Raw genomic sequence first — 15324 nt, forward strand, 5'->3', positions numbered from 1 at the left:
TCTTTCCACCGTAGCGTCACACACCAGACTAAACCCAAAATTTGGTCTTTTTTTCCCTCTTTGATCTTTGGTTATACTCGCACCAATACAGTTGCTCTTAGTGGAGTAATTTCACTCAACATGAAACTAGAGGCGTTTAAGTTAGATCGCAGGAACATGAAAGAAGAAAAGAGATGTAAACAGAAAAACTTTTGTTTCGGTTAGTTGTAATATTTACCAATGACCCATTAAATCGTTATTTGTATTATGACCCTTTCATCTCTTAATCACATTTAGTCGAAAAACTATAAAATCCTGACTAAAAACCCCTTAGAGAATGCCTTTTTTTTGCTGCCCCCAACCGGTGCTGCCCCAAAGTTTGCCTTTGCTGACTTTGCCTCACTTGCTTTCATTTGATTTTTATGATAAAGTCTCTCCGTGTTTTTTTCACCGTGGGTTTGTATTGTGGAGACCATGTTTGAGAATCCAACCCTGAATGAATTTTCAGTGCTCTTGTAAATGAGTAGGAATGTGAAAACTTAAGTAGGATATCTTTCGATTATACCAAATAACATACTGTTTGTGGTGTGAGGTTTGCATAGATTCAGTCATTTTTCAAGATAACTGGATATCTTGCCAGAGTATTACATGATTACACAAACTTAATCAAAGACGACCTAACATAATTAGTTTATGAGTATTTACTAACGGCTAGCTGTTTGGATGAACAGGTCAAATACATAGATAGGACCTTGTCTACAAACCCACAAAAGAAAAAGTAAGCAAAAACACGTTTGAAGTCCTATTAGTTCACACCAGACTCTTAGAAATATATGGATTTTATATCTAATGTGTTTCCATTTCCACAAACCGATGTGATAGTAAAGCAATTCCGAATACTACGGATCATTTTACTTACATCCATCGATCTTCTCTCAAAAAAATTACAAGGAAAAAAATGAATATCATGTTGCAGGAAGGCCAAAGTTTGATGGATATTTGACAAGTGGACTATTCGATTCACCAAAGCACAAGTTAGAGCGATGTTACTGAACTATTAGTTGACAAAATACAAGGCTAAACCAAGAACAGCAACAGTCCATGAATATGACGATAGGGATGCCGCATTTTTCTTTTCAGGTTCTGGGCTAGCTGGTGTAGTTGTATTGGGACTAGTTGGTGCTTCTGGTTCTGGCTCTGCCTCTGGACTTGCCGGCTCTGGTTTTGGTTCTTGTTCTGGTCCTGCTGCCGGCTCTGGTCCTTCTTCTGGCTCTGGTCCTGCTGCGGGCTCTGGTGCTGCATCTGTTTCTGGTCCAGGTGCAGGTACGGGCTTTGGTTTTGGTTGTGGCTGTGGCTGTGGCTTTGGTACTGGAACTGGCTTTGGTGCAGCAGTTGGTCCTTCAAGACGAACATAGTCATACATAATACCTTGGAAGGGACCACCACTTCTAGCTTGTGTAAAGTAAATGGTATTGTCTCCTTTTCTAAGCCACTCAGTTTTCGCTTGAACGTTAAATAGCAAGTAAAGACCATGAATTCCATGTCTAGCAATTGCGTTATCCTTATATAAGCTTCCAGTTGTGAAGTGAGGAGTTAATGTGGTAGCATCGTTAAAGCGAACCTTGAACCCCCAATAGAAGAAAATAGAAAACTAGGTTTCAATAAATAATATTGAAGTGAAAGACAACAATGAATAGTGTATTTAGTGAGCTGAAATCATACCTGCAATTCAGCACCAGTTGAGGATGCAATTGCTATGCGTAATATGTAAGACCCTGTCTTGACTATATCGTCTAGCTTGAATTTAACCTGCCATGTTGTAGATTTGAATTGTGTTCCTACCTTCCTGCAGTGTAAATATTTCTCTTGTTGAGAATTAAACATTCTTAAACGTCTGCTCATAATAACTGCGACCGGGTGTAAGCAAACTTATACCTACCTTGTGACGTGTGCATAGAACCAATCCTTGCGGTAATCGCTAGAATTAATTGTATAAACAAGATCGTTTTTGGGATAAATTTCACCATAACGTTCCCATAACCCATATTGTCTCCATGTGTCTTGCTTTAGGTATAGTGGATTGGCATATTGTGGATCAACTGCTGGAACGAAGAACTCACCAGCAGTTCTATCAGGGATACCTATCTCCCATAATGTAGTGCCATTTCTTGGAGGTTCAAACACAAGATCCTCAGCTAATGTAACGACTCCTCCTGCCTTAACTGTAACGAGTTTCTCATACTTGTAATCTCCAATAAAACCAGGAACCCATGCATATACGTTATAGTCGCCAGGCACTACATTCTTAATTGTAAATAAGCCATCGGGACCAGCTCTTGTCCAAAATTGGTACCCCTAAACAAAGTTCAAACCAATCTTTAAATTAGATGCTGGTCTGATAGAGGACAAGTTAAAAGGACAGTTTTTCAGTTTAGATTAACTGCTGTAGACCTTGCATTCCCTCTGCCATGACCCAACTTCTCCTGGTAAAGCTAATCCGACATAAGCGTCCTTAGCTGGTACATCTACCTTGTTTATTTCCCTGGAAGAAAAAGAAACTCAAAACTTTTTTTGCGCTTGTATGTATCATTCAGTTTCACATATCTATACACTTTCTATATGCATTCATGTCTCTCTATATATATGATATTTTTTTGTCAAAAGATATACCCGTCTCTGACAAGCAATTTTCCTTGAACTGAACCTCTTTGATCCGCTTTCTGGTAGTCGGGGGAACCTAGGAAACTGTATGGCCAGTTCTTAGTTTCTTGTTGAAGCTGAAAAGAGTGGAGGAGAAACATGTAGATGTTAGAACTAGACTTAGATGACTCATCCAATATACTAATAAGACCGCAACTAGAGAAGAAGAAATACTTGTTTCTCGGCATCATCATATAATGCACTTTCTTTTGTACCAGCAGGACCGGTATTAAGATAGATGAAAACTGGACCATAAACTTTCTTCCATGCTTCCCCATCCTGGAATATGGGTACTCCATCCTGACCAATATAGTGCGAGCTAAGAAACACCTGACATCAAACATTTTTCAGCGACTTTGTGAAGACAAATGAAGCCTGCTGAATTAGTATCAAAATCTTTATGGAAGATGAAGGGACTTACAGTGAGAGAGGTAGGACCGACGTGAGAGGTAAGGTCCTGCTTGAGAGGACCTGCTGATCGATATTCATCGCTGGCTGTAATTTGCCAAAAACCCACTAGTGGGTTCGAACTAACCCATCCATGAACCTTTATGTCTTCATAGTTGCTTGTGTACATGTACTTATCATCCACCTATTATTGCACAACAGTACATTTATTATTTGTCGTGAATTTTTCCATATGTAACTAACTGCCAGTAGTTCCCCTAGTTGCATACCTGGCCTTTCATTGCAGGGTCGACAGGATCCACGAGAAGAGCAGCTTCTTTGAATTGCAGCAATTTTCCTCTCGGTGGTAAGCGATCTTCTGGCATTGGCATTTTTCTTTGTCTTGTTTTACCTACAGCCATGTACTGAAACCTACAGTACGAAAATCAAAAGAGAGGAAAATGAATGAATACAATGGTTTTTGTCTTCTAAATAAGTATATATTTATGCTATTAATTTGAAGTTCTAATCTTGTACTTGTCTTTTCGAAGCTTGAAGGCAACCCTAGTTCCATTAAGATTGAATGCTGGCCATCCTTGGACATGTTCATAAATTCCATATGTGTAGAACCCTGTTTGTCCTTTACGCATTACAAATCTGCAAAAAAAAAAAAAAAATATTACAGCTGCATGTACTAAAATTGTATATTAGCCTAATTACTTCATGAATATTACTATTAGTTAATACATACCTTTTGTCAATGTTGAGAGGAACATCTTTACTATTTGTTGAATCCCATTTTTTTGAGAAGGAAATCTCAACCTGGTTTTCATTTTGTGTTATTACTTTAAAATTTGTTGCTTTTATCCTGCATTGTTATCTTAAATTAATCAGTCACCGGTACAGTTTTACTCTAAGGGGACTATTATGCACAGCTTACAAATGAAGATGAATTCACGCAATTGGTGAAAATGCTGTTGAACTATCACAAACAGGCAAAGTATGTGCTCCAAATAACTTACACAAATTGGTTTCCTTTTCCTCCTGGATGGGTAGAATAGAGATCCCAATACCTATACATTCATTCAATCAAATACAAGTCAACTTCATAGTCAACTATTAAAAAAAATTGGTCAATCATGTCAAATTTGAAACGTCTGCCCAGAGTGCCAAAGTACTAAATAATTAATTTGTATCCTCATAAAAGAAATTGTCAGTGTACAATTACCCTCTGTTATCTTCTTTATTGAGAGCTTCGAGCAAATTATCAATTCCATTATATTGTATCCCAGTGATGATTCCGGCAGGACTGGACAAAGTTACTTGCACCAACCCATTATCCATCACCACCTAATTAATTCATTCATCAACACTTTTATCAAAAATCAATTTGAAACAATTTTCATGAGGGAAAAAAAATGGTGTGCTTATCCGTATTACTTGTGTATCGTGTACATGCAACTGAACGCTATTTCCAGAACCACCAGCAGCGGCGGCGGCAGCAAAAGATATCGATGCACAATTATTTATTACTGCCAACAAAAACAATGGTAGTAAAGTTACCAATGTGCATGAACGAGAAGTTTCCATGCAACAATTCATTATTGCTGGTGCATGAAAACTTAGGCCGTGGTAGCGCATAGTTGCTGCATGTACACAAAACTTTATTCTTCAAAAACAATGTGGAAAAAAAACTATCAAAAACTGAGAAAACAGAGAGGAAAGAGATGGAAAGGAAGAAATGATGGAGACAAATTAATTTATAAATGTTAGGTGTTCAACTATTTGGGTTTCATCCTCGTTCATCGGTGTTTGTCTGGTTACAAATTTTCGGGTTAATAATAACCACTACTATATTTGTGAAACGGGTTAATATGCACTGCTAAATTTGTCGAAGTAGTCCATATTTTCCAATACCGAAAATTCAATTTAAAGTCTTTCAATGGATATTGAATGGATCATGTACCAACTCCCTTAATTAGTCTGGTAAGGAAACTGTTGTTATGAAGTAACAGATTATTACTAAATTAAGGTAATAAATTGCGGGTTATTTAGTTTTTGGTACTTATATTTTGCCCAATATTAGTGTTTGGTCTAACATTTGTCTAACTTAGTGGTTGGTACTTGAAATAGACGTTGACTTACTTCACCGTCATTGACCTGAATTTAATTTATTTTTATAAAATAAATAAAACTAGTTTTATAACTATGACTTAGGCATTTTGTCAAACAGCATTTGCGCAAGATTTATTGTTGGCAGAGATCAATTTGATTTTCTCTCCTATCACTTGTTTCATTTCCTTCTGTGCTTTCCCTTTCGTGATTCAGTTCCATATATCATCAGCAACAAACAAATTCAGTCCTTATGAATGATAATTGTTAAACCTCGATCCCAACCAGACCACACCTTACCTAAACTTGAAAGCTACCCAAGTTCAATCTAACTGATTACTGAACACAAGAGAGCGAATCAATATATTGACATGAGCTGCTTTTTTGCCGTGGTGATACATCATACATTCTTTCGATGGTAATTTCTTTCGGATCATATAAGACATTCTTATCCCTTTCATAAGCAACACCAACTTTGAAAACTCCTCCTCCTCCTCCTCAAGGTAATAATTAGGAGAAGACCCATCAAACTCACATGTAGAATTAACCTCACATCGAACCTGCCATTTGAATTCCAACAACGATGGATATATGTTGGAGCAAAAAAATCGAAATGGCCCGATACTCCATAATTCTATATTGCTCTTTAAGATCAATTTCTCGCACGGGATTAGGCACGTCCCCATTCTTTATCGTCCAAAGTCAAAATAAACCACATTTCCGATTAATTTTGTCACATCAATGCAAAGAATCATTCGAGCAAACAATTCATCTTCACATCGTCACCCACCTGATTCAATTCCTATCTTCCAATTCGAGTTTCAATTGCAACCTAAACCTTCTGATTCCATTTTAAACATCCATGCTTATTTCCCTCTCTCTCTCCATCGTGTTTTAATTCAACAAACAGCCTAATTCTTGTCATGTAATATTCATATCTTTAGCACCTGCAGAAGCACTTCGATCGACGAAGACCCTCCAGAACCTATGGCGCCGGTAAAGATGAACAAGATTTTTTGTTTTCTTTTAGTTTGTTTGTTCATGTATGGGAAGGAAGAAAATGGTTGCTAGTTTTGGGAAGGAAGATGATATAAAATGAGATATTTGCAGTCGTCCGCCTACCTAGGATCATCGGTTTAAATAAATAACGAAACAATTATTGAATTTTCTTAAATTAAAATTGGACTTAACCTGGTCAACAGAGGTCAACGTGAAGTCCAGGTACCAAATCCTAAGTTGGACAAATGTTAGACCAAACGCTAAAGTTGGATAAAATGCAAGTACCAAAAACCAAATAATCCATAAATTGTCGAAACTCTTCTACTTCCTAACTTAATGATGCGATAAAATGTATATCGAGTGTTCATCTAGGAACTACAAAGACATATAATAATAAGGGATATTTTGATTTTGGGACCCAAATTTGTGACCAGTGTCGCGTTTGGGTCCCAGAAAGTTCTATATTAGAGTTTGGGTCCCAAGACCGTTATTGACCAGATTGACAGTTACAGAAATCTGTTAAACATGAAAATGACCAACTTAAACTTGGTTTTTCTTTTATTTACAAACTGTACCAATAGTCTTCCTTTAGATACATTCCAGATAAGTCTAACAAAAATCCGATCCAATCCCCTATTACTCGCAGCTGCAATTACTTCTTAATCTTTTCATCCAATATAGAGTATATTTGAAATTGAAAAGAGGGATTAGAATCAAATACTATAAATGAACGGATAAATCATGCTTGAAAATCAAGAAAGACAAAGAACATCATCCCGGGATATAGAAAAAACTACACCAACCGGAGAGCATAGAAACATCAGGATCATGATGTGAACCAAACACATATAACCTGAGATCTTCATCTTTTGTCGATTTCTCCGGAAGCTTTGATTCATAGTCAGAGACATTCTCGCTGAGTTCATGATGGTACTTATGGCCATGATAAACTTAGTGGTGATGAGTGGAATACATTACATCATCCTTAGTGTCCAAAACGTAGATTGAAAATTTGGAAGATGGATTGAAAAAAAAAGGAGATTGAAAAATAGAAACAAACTTGACAATTCCTTTACCACTCCACTATATCAACGACTACCTTACTAGGTTTGCTTAGATTGAACATCCTAAAAGTTTAGGTATCATAGTTCGAGGATTTGATCTGTAAAAAATTTTCTAGGGTTCTCAAAGTTTAGGTATCATGTTGAATTGAACTAACATCAATTTACAGTTCTAGTGTTCTCAAAGTGTTTGTGAAAACGTCACAGTAGAACAAGTCCTTGGATGTTTTATACTTGCATCTCATGTACGCGGATGATCTACTAATAACATACAAAGCAACTACAGAGAGTACAAACCATCTCAAGCGCTTAATTCAGGCTTGCATCACCTCAGCAGGTTAACATATCAACACTTCAAAGTCAATAATAATTCACCATCCAAAACTCGAACAATACCAGATTGACGATCTCCAACAAACTTTCGGCATGCCAACAGCTTCACACCCACCCATATACCTTGAAGTACAATATAAACAAGGAAGAACATCTCAGCATATATTTACTCCCCTTCTTCAGCGCCTAGCTCGGAAATCAAAAGGATGGATGACAAAATGCCTAAATCAGGTGGGAAGATTAACACTCATTACAACCTCTCTCACACCTACAACCAACCATCTCATGCAAACACAGATGCTACCGGCTCATATCCACCAAAAAATGGATCGCATCACCAGGAACTTCTTCTGGGGACACGACTCTACCGTGAGGAAACTTCATCCAATAGAATTTGATAAACTCATCAAACCTAAATCCAAAGGAGGATTGGGAATTCGAAGCAGAAAGGAGCACAACAAGGCCCTCCTTATGAAGAGAATCTAGAACATACATGAGAAACCAAACTCTATAGTGACATCGTTGTATAACGAAAAGTACCTCAAACATCAAACCATTCTCCAAAACATCCCCCCTCCTCCCTCTTCTGTTAGCCCCTCATGGAGGCAACTAGCTTCCCTCATACCAATCCTGAAAAAACATATCTTTCACCAGATAAGAGACGGCTCAAACACCCCAATCCAAGCAAATTGGATCCCTCAGTTCGAAAATAACATAGACCCGACACTTTGCTATCCCACACAATCAGTAGCTGATATCATCGACTCCTCAACCAGGTCCTGGAACCACGAACAACTGAATACCCTACCACCAAGCGTAGTGCAAAGAATCGTCAACCTTCACCTCCCACAAGAAATCCTGCCAGATAAAATAATTTGGCCCTTCACAAAATCAGGAGAATACACGACGGCTTCAGGATACACCCCAATCCAGGCAAATTGGATCCCTCAGTTCGAAAATAACATAGACCCAACACTTTGTTATCCCACACAATCAGTCGTTGATATCATCGACTCCTCAACCCGGTCTTGGAACCACGAACAACGGAGTACCTTACCACCAAGCATAGTGCAAAGAATCGTCAACCTTCACCTCCCACAAGAAATCCTGCCAGATAAAATAATTTGGCCCTTCACAAAATCAGGAGAAGACACGACGGCTTCAGGATACAAATGCCTCATAGACAGCTCAGATCAATTGCATCACAACCCACCCCTCTCCCCAGCCAACTTCATTTGGACGCTACCATGTCCACCAAAGTACAGCTTTTCTTGTGGAAAGCACTAAACGAGGGCCTACCAACCCTCCAACTCCTCAATCGCATTCGCCTTACCAACTCGAACTTATGCCCCCAATGCAATTCTGATCCTGAAACTGTTACGCATATCCTTCTTCACTGTCCGATTGCTAGGTATTTATGGAAACTACTACTTCCTCATATATCAACTCCACGAAGCACCCACTAGGGGATACCTACCTCAATAAATTCCCAGACATCCATATCCCTACTTCTACAAGCTAAAACCCGTGAAGAATCCACCACCACATTTTTCTTTCTTATCTATTCCCTTTGGCTAGCTAGAAACGATGTCGTATACAACCAAAGACAAATGAATCCTGCAAACATATTGCAAATGGCCACCCGACTTCAACAAGAATATACCTTGGCTCAACACAATCTCCCGCTAGTGTTACCTGGAATGCAATTGTCTACAAACACTATGCACCGAGTCCCCAGCTCAACCACAATCTTAGTGGTATGGAGCAAACCTCACACTGACTGGATCAAAATCAACACAGATGGAGCGGCAAGGGGACATCCAGGACTTGCAGGTTCGGGCATTATTTGCAGAAACGCCGATGCTATCACAATCCTGGCAATTGCACAACCTTTAGGGATAACCACAGCCCTCACACGAAACTTGGGACATGCTTATAGCGTCAAGAATGGCTACAGATCGAGAATGACCGAAAGTACAATTCGAAACAGATTCGGAAAATCTTATAAGATTTCTAACCTCAACAACCGAACCACCTTGGTATTTAATCAACATGATAGCAGAAATCAAGTTTAGACTAGCCCAAATTCCATATTGCAGGTTAAAACATAATTACAGAGAGGGAAATCAGGCGGCAGACGGTTTAACAAACAAAGCAGCAGACGACAACACAATTAGAAATCTCTCTACAACAATTTGGGAACACAAAATACCATCGTGTATTGGTTCTATTGTAATGGCAGACTCTATGGGTATTATGTACCCCGTGTTATTTCTTCCTAATTTAAATAAAAGTTCCATGCTTCAAAAAAAAATAAAAAATCTTGTTTTGTGTATACTAACTTGTCTCATATATTGTCACTTGGTATATTATCTAACACTCTTAAAATGAGTAATCTTTGTTATGAAATGTACTAAGTTATCATCTAGTTGAATGTGTGATCATAGATGAAGAAAGAAGAGAATGCATCGTATGATGACTTTCATGAACTTAAAGGCATACCAAGAAAATCTCTCCAAAGAAATTTTTTTGACAAGGATCAGCATGACAATTTTTGCTAAAAAGGTATATGAAAGTTTTAGAATTGTTTCTTATAAATTTTATAAACTTGGGATCATTATGGTGAACTAGTTTGGACGCCCGTGCAGATATTTTGCAGGTGTAATTTTTGGGTAAAAATTGAAATTTGGTTTGGATATAGTTATTACGCCCGTGCGTTGCACGGTCCTAATTGTTTTGTAGAGAAAAATATGTATTATTGTGAATAAAAATAGGCTTATTGTTATGAAATGAATATATAATGGATTGACAACACACTTACACTCCTCTTCACCACCATCCCTTCATCTCCTTTTCACCTCTTTACTTCCCCCATTACTTTGTAAGTCCCACAACTAGTGTGATAACTTAGGTTTAATACCTTTAGTAATGAGCATGCTCCATTACTCCTCTAGTATTAATGTTATTCTCTCATGTTTGCCTATAAATTGAGGCTCACTTCCTTTGTAACGTGGACAACTAATGAGAATTCTTTTCTTCTTTTCTCTCTACTTTCTATGTCTCATTTGGTTTATAATACGTCATCAGCACGCTCTACACCGAGCTTTGAATTCCTAAGAAGAAAATCAACATAGGAGAATTGGTGCTATGAGAAAGTTTTATTTCTAGCAATTTATATTAGTAATAGTTTTATAATCTTTGAATATGCTTGCACGGTATAATTTTAAATATTATACTAACTTTTGGGTTTTTTTTTTGTATGTACTCTACAACTTTGGTGCACAAGCAAACAGAGACAATCGATGGTATTGTTGGTTTCATTGCTAACCCATTTTTTTATACCAATTTTGTTAAGATATTTCTGTATATCTTTTAATTGATTATTGAGTCAGTTTAGTTAGCCTTTTTTGGCATATTATTGTTTTGTCTTATTGAAAATAACAAAAAACCCATGTCTATGAGATCATAAAATATGTTCTCATTAGAAAGATTTTTTTTCTTTCTTTTCAACTGATGGATTTCATATCTTCGTTGAACCAAATTGTAATTTTTGGATGCAATTAAATTAAATATATTGATTAATTCTAAAAAGACATGGTCCATATATATATGGGGTGTAGCTGATCAATATTAAAAATTTATTTCCTTTCTTCTCTATTTTTTTTGTAAAGAGAAAGAAAAAAAAAATTCATCGAAAGATGGTGTACAGTTTCTACTCATTTAATGAAACTGTAATCACCAAAAATTGGTGTTATCGCAATTTAATTACCTCTCCGGTAACTAATCACGTGCATGGTTGAAAAACCTACGACCATTTTCTCTTTTTGGTATCTTCGTTCGTTGGAGGAAGATCATGTGACCTTTATGTTTAGTTTCTATTCACCTACAAGAAACTATCCCACTGACCACAAAGTGGATTTTGACTTTGCAATAATTAAAATGACAATATCTTTTTATTTTGTCGATACGAGATATTGATAAATCGTATAAACCAATTGTTAATTTTATCCATCGTTTTTGTAAGATGGGAAAATAAATTGGCATATTTTATAAAAAATTTCCAATAAGGAGTGATTTTTTTTTCGACCACATAATGGATTTTGTTCCAAAGAATATAACGATGATGATATATTTATTTTTTTAAAGAAACATTTTAAGCCAAACGAAATCGGTTTTCCTTATTGATCCCAGAATGATATGTCGTTATTATGGTAGATAAACAGTTTCAAATACCAATAAAATGAGGAATCGCTGTATTCTTGAGGGATATTTAGCATTTTTTGGTTTTTCCTCATGGTAATAATCTCCAATATTGAAACCGTTCCACTTGTATATGGAATATGGTTGGACATAAAAGATCAAAGGATGCGCACCCGGCTAGTTAGATTATATTATTAGTCTTTTTAGAGACTATATTGATCTTGGTAAAATTTTGTTTTGAGAAAGAATATGTCCACAATTTCCTTCTAAATCATTATTTCGTTGGACCTCAAGGTCACGAAATTATTGAAGATTTATTTGCATAATTTATATGCTTTTGTCTGTAACCAATAAAATCCATGGTTGATTTTGAATTTGTACGTCTAATGGACTATAATTTTAGGATAACTTTTTTTATGGAACTTGAAGTCAGAACTTAATGCCCAACCTGGTATTGTTAAAATCCAGAATTATTAAAACTATATTGTCTTCGAATTAATCAGATAATACCTTATGAAACTTGTTTTCGTGAATGAGATGAAATTTTTTCCGCCATATAGAGGGGGAGACTATATATTAATAAGTTAGTGTTGATTAACTTTATAAAATTTATGTCAATTTCTCTCCCGTTATGAGAAAATTCAAAAAAGCTTCCATCAAATAGGCGTGAAAATATCTCATTTAGCTTTTCCATAAGCTTATGCCATTTCAAAGGCAAACCCGATCACATTGAGCAAGTATGTAATGTTTTAGCACTTGCTATAGATAGTGCTCTTATAGAGTCTATCATATTACAATTCACATTCTCAAACTTAATATCTCCTCGTTAAGCTGAAGAGATTATAATGCCCGTGAGCGCTGGTACCAGTAAATTTTGAAGTTTTCAAAATATGCATACATTAGATAATTGTGTGGGATCGTTGTAAATTAATGATTGTCGAATAGTTATTTACAGTAGCTACTTAATAAGAAATGATGGTGGTTGTGAACCCATCAACAAATAAATATCGACAAATGTGATTGGTAGGAACAAAATCCAAATTATATTGGATTAAAATCTCTTGAATAATGCAATTTTTGGATCCAAGAATTTACACATTAAATGTGCAAGCCTGAATTCTGAAAATTACAGGTTGGTGTAGTCTTCATGCGTTATATGAGAAATATGATCGTTGTAAAAACAAATTGAGAATTTGATTTTTTTTTTTTTATTTCTCAAACTTAGGATTGGTTGAATAATACTTTGTTCACCTTATATGACGCATTTGGCGTGATAGTCCTTAAGGACTCATATTGCATTCACACAAAAAAAATATGGGGGAACATATTTGAATTCAGGCAGCCATATGACTCGGTTATGTCACAATCCTTTATGTGTTTTTAGAAATTTGGTACAATACCAAAAAAAATGGTTTAATAATTAGTTGATGATATCAACTTTACAGGTCTCTTAAGGAGTCCTTAAAAACACAAAAATCCATGTTTTTAGCAGCATAAATATACATATTTTTCTTCTTAAATCTACAGTTTAGTATTATGCTTGTATAAAACTTTTCTATGATAAAGATTAGAGTTACGATTTTGATGCTTGTTTTTATAAAAATCATACTGTTGAGTTGGGATCCATAAACCGTCAAAAGTTGCACTCTTTTTCCTTCGTTTCAGGTTTTGTCCCATGTGATTTTTCCTGACAAGGTTTTAACGAGGCAACATCTTGTGGACGTTAAATTTTTATTAAAAATGTTGATATTGTGCTCTTTTTCCTTTGTCCATATATATTTTTCCCATTGGGTTTTTAATGGCAAGGATTTTAGTGAGGCAATTTAATTCAACATGGTGGTCATCCAAAGGGGAGTTGTATCATTTTTGGTTATTTGGTGGATTCCCACCATTAACAAGGTCAATATCTTAGACCAAATCAACATAACCATCTCCTAGAATTTTTGATATCCTTCTGAACCACATTAGGCTCAATCACAAATACGATTTTTGTTCACATATTGTAATGTATACATATCTTAGGACTTCTTTGAAGAAACTACATCAACTACTTCTGAAAATCATCTCCGAGAAGCTAGCAATTCAAGACACAAGTCCTCAATGCATTTAAAGAAGCATGAAAACTCGAGAACACTACTATTAGAAGACTAGCACAAAAGAAAACTTCATCCACTAGCAATTTTTTCATGAAGGAACAAACAATATTTTGCATTTAAGAAATTCGTTCATCGAAATCGGAAGTCTCGTCTCAAAGATTTGCAAGCCAAGACTTAATTGAAGTACTTATCAGGGGGAGCGCCATCATCAAAGGCGCATTTAATGGACTTATCGCGTTGTACTCTTTTTCCTTCATCAAGGTTTTGTCCCACTGGGTTTTTCCTTGTCAAGGTTTTAACGAGGCATCATTTGCGCGTCACTCTATATATATTGTACTCTTTTTCCTTCGCCTAGGTTTTTCCCTTTGGGTTTTCCTAGCAAGGTTTTAATGAGACAATGTCTAGTAGTGTGGTGTCATCCAAGGGGGAGTGTTATGAAATGAATATATAGTGGATTTACACCACACTTACACTCCTCTTCACCACCATCCCTTCATCTCCTTTTCACCTCTTTACTTCCCCCATTACTTTGTAACTCCCATAACTAATGTGATAACTTAGGTTTAATACCTTTAGTAATGGGCATGCACTCCATTACCCCTCTACAGTAGAAACTCTTTTAATTAATACTCGATTATTTACTAAACTTTCTTAAATAATATTTTTGGCCGGTCCCAAGTCGGGGACAACGTGCCAAATTAATAGTTCGCTAAAATTATAAGATAATACTTTTTTGATTACATATATAGGCCCCATATGAAATATAAATTGATAATGCATTATATATATTCAATACATTAATGATTTGCGAAGACTTTTTGAAAAATGATTTAATTTTTTTCTGTTTTTTTGCTAAAATCAATATCGTATTGAATTTCATCTCTAATTTTTCTTATCATTGTAGGAATTTTTGGTGTTTTTTTCTCATAGCTCAACAAGAAATTATATAATGTGATTGCACCACTTTAATATCCTCGTTTCTTGAAGGGGGCTCTATCGTTGAACTTTCATCATCTTCTTCCACATATTTATCAGTTCCCATGAAGTTCTCGATTATTTCTGCATCGGTTAACAACTGTGTAACTTCATTTTCTTTCGGATAATTTAGGACATCTCTGACATTCATTGAATTGTGATAGCCCAACTTCTCGATCAAATTTTGCAAGTCTTGAGTGATTTCACTGTCTGTATGTTATCCAAATTGTCTAAACTTGTGTTTAGATAGGAAATAAAAAATATGATTGGACACTGTGTTTATAAAAATATGATTTGATATTGATATTGTATTTATATAGGAAATATAAAAGATATGATATGGTATTTTGTTTGTATGGAAACTAATTATATTTGATATGAAATTTATATATAAGTTAATAAAGTATTAAATAATATATAAATTAATAATTATTAATTTATTGGTTAATTAATATCTCGCTTAATTAATAAATTTTGATGGT

At 35.7% G+C, this 15324-nt stretch overlaps 1 protein-coding gene across 1 annotated transcript; it reads right to left on the bottom strand.

Annotated features, from left to right (window-relative positions):
• Nucleotides 1-760: 760 nt before the first annotated feature.
• On the bottom strand, nt 761-4810 carry LOC113276099 (rhamnogalacturonate lyase-like). The gene is made up of 13 exons (XM_026525685.1): nt 4507-4810; nt 4295-4416; nt 4089-4139; nt 3818-3934; nt 3604-3723; nt 3357-3498; nt 3101-3271; nt 2854-3009; nt 2650-2756; nt 2431-2521; nt 1919-2334; nt 1702-1825; nt 761-1600 (listed from the first exon to the last, which is right to left on the bottom strand). The coding sequence occupies exons 1-13, from the start codon at nt 4705-4707 to the stop codon at nt 1037-1039; spliced, it is 2382 nt and encodes a 793-aa protein (XP_026381470.1). The 5' UTR covers nt 4708-4810; the 3' UTR covers nt 761-1036.
• Nucleotides 4811-15324: the final 10514 nt, after the last annotated feature.

Source organism: Papaver somniferum, chromosome 4 (genome assembly GCF_003573695.1).
Source record: "Papaver somniferum cultivar HN1 chromosome 4, ASM357369v1, whole genome shotgun sequence".
Taxonomy (NCBI): domain Eukaryota; kingdom Viridiplantae; phylum Streptophyta; class Magnoliopsida; order Ranunculales; family Papaveraceae; genus Papaver; species Papaver somniferum.

Excerpts from the sequence above, each read along its gene's own strand:
- LOC113276099 (XM_026525685.1), bottom strand. The coding sequence starts at position 4,707 with ATGCGCTACCACGGCCTAAGTTTTCATGCACCAGCAATAATGAATTGT. Across the intron at positions 3,935-4,088 it reads GGAAAAGGAAACCAATTTGT|GATAAAAGCAACAAATTTTA; the intron begins GTAAGTTATTTG and ends ATAACAATGCAG. Across the intron at positions 3,724-3,817 it reads CCTCTCAACATTGACAAAAG|ATTTGTAATGCGTAAAGGAC; the intron begins GTATGTATTAAC and ends TTTTTTTTGCAG.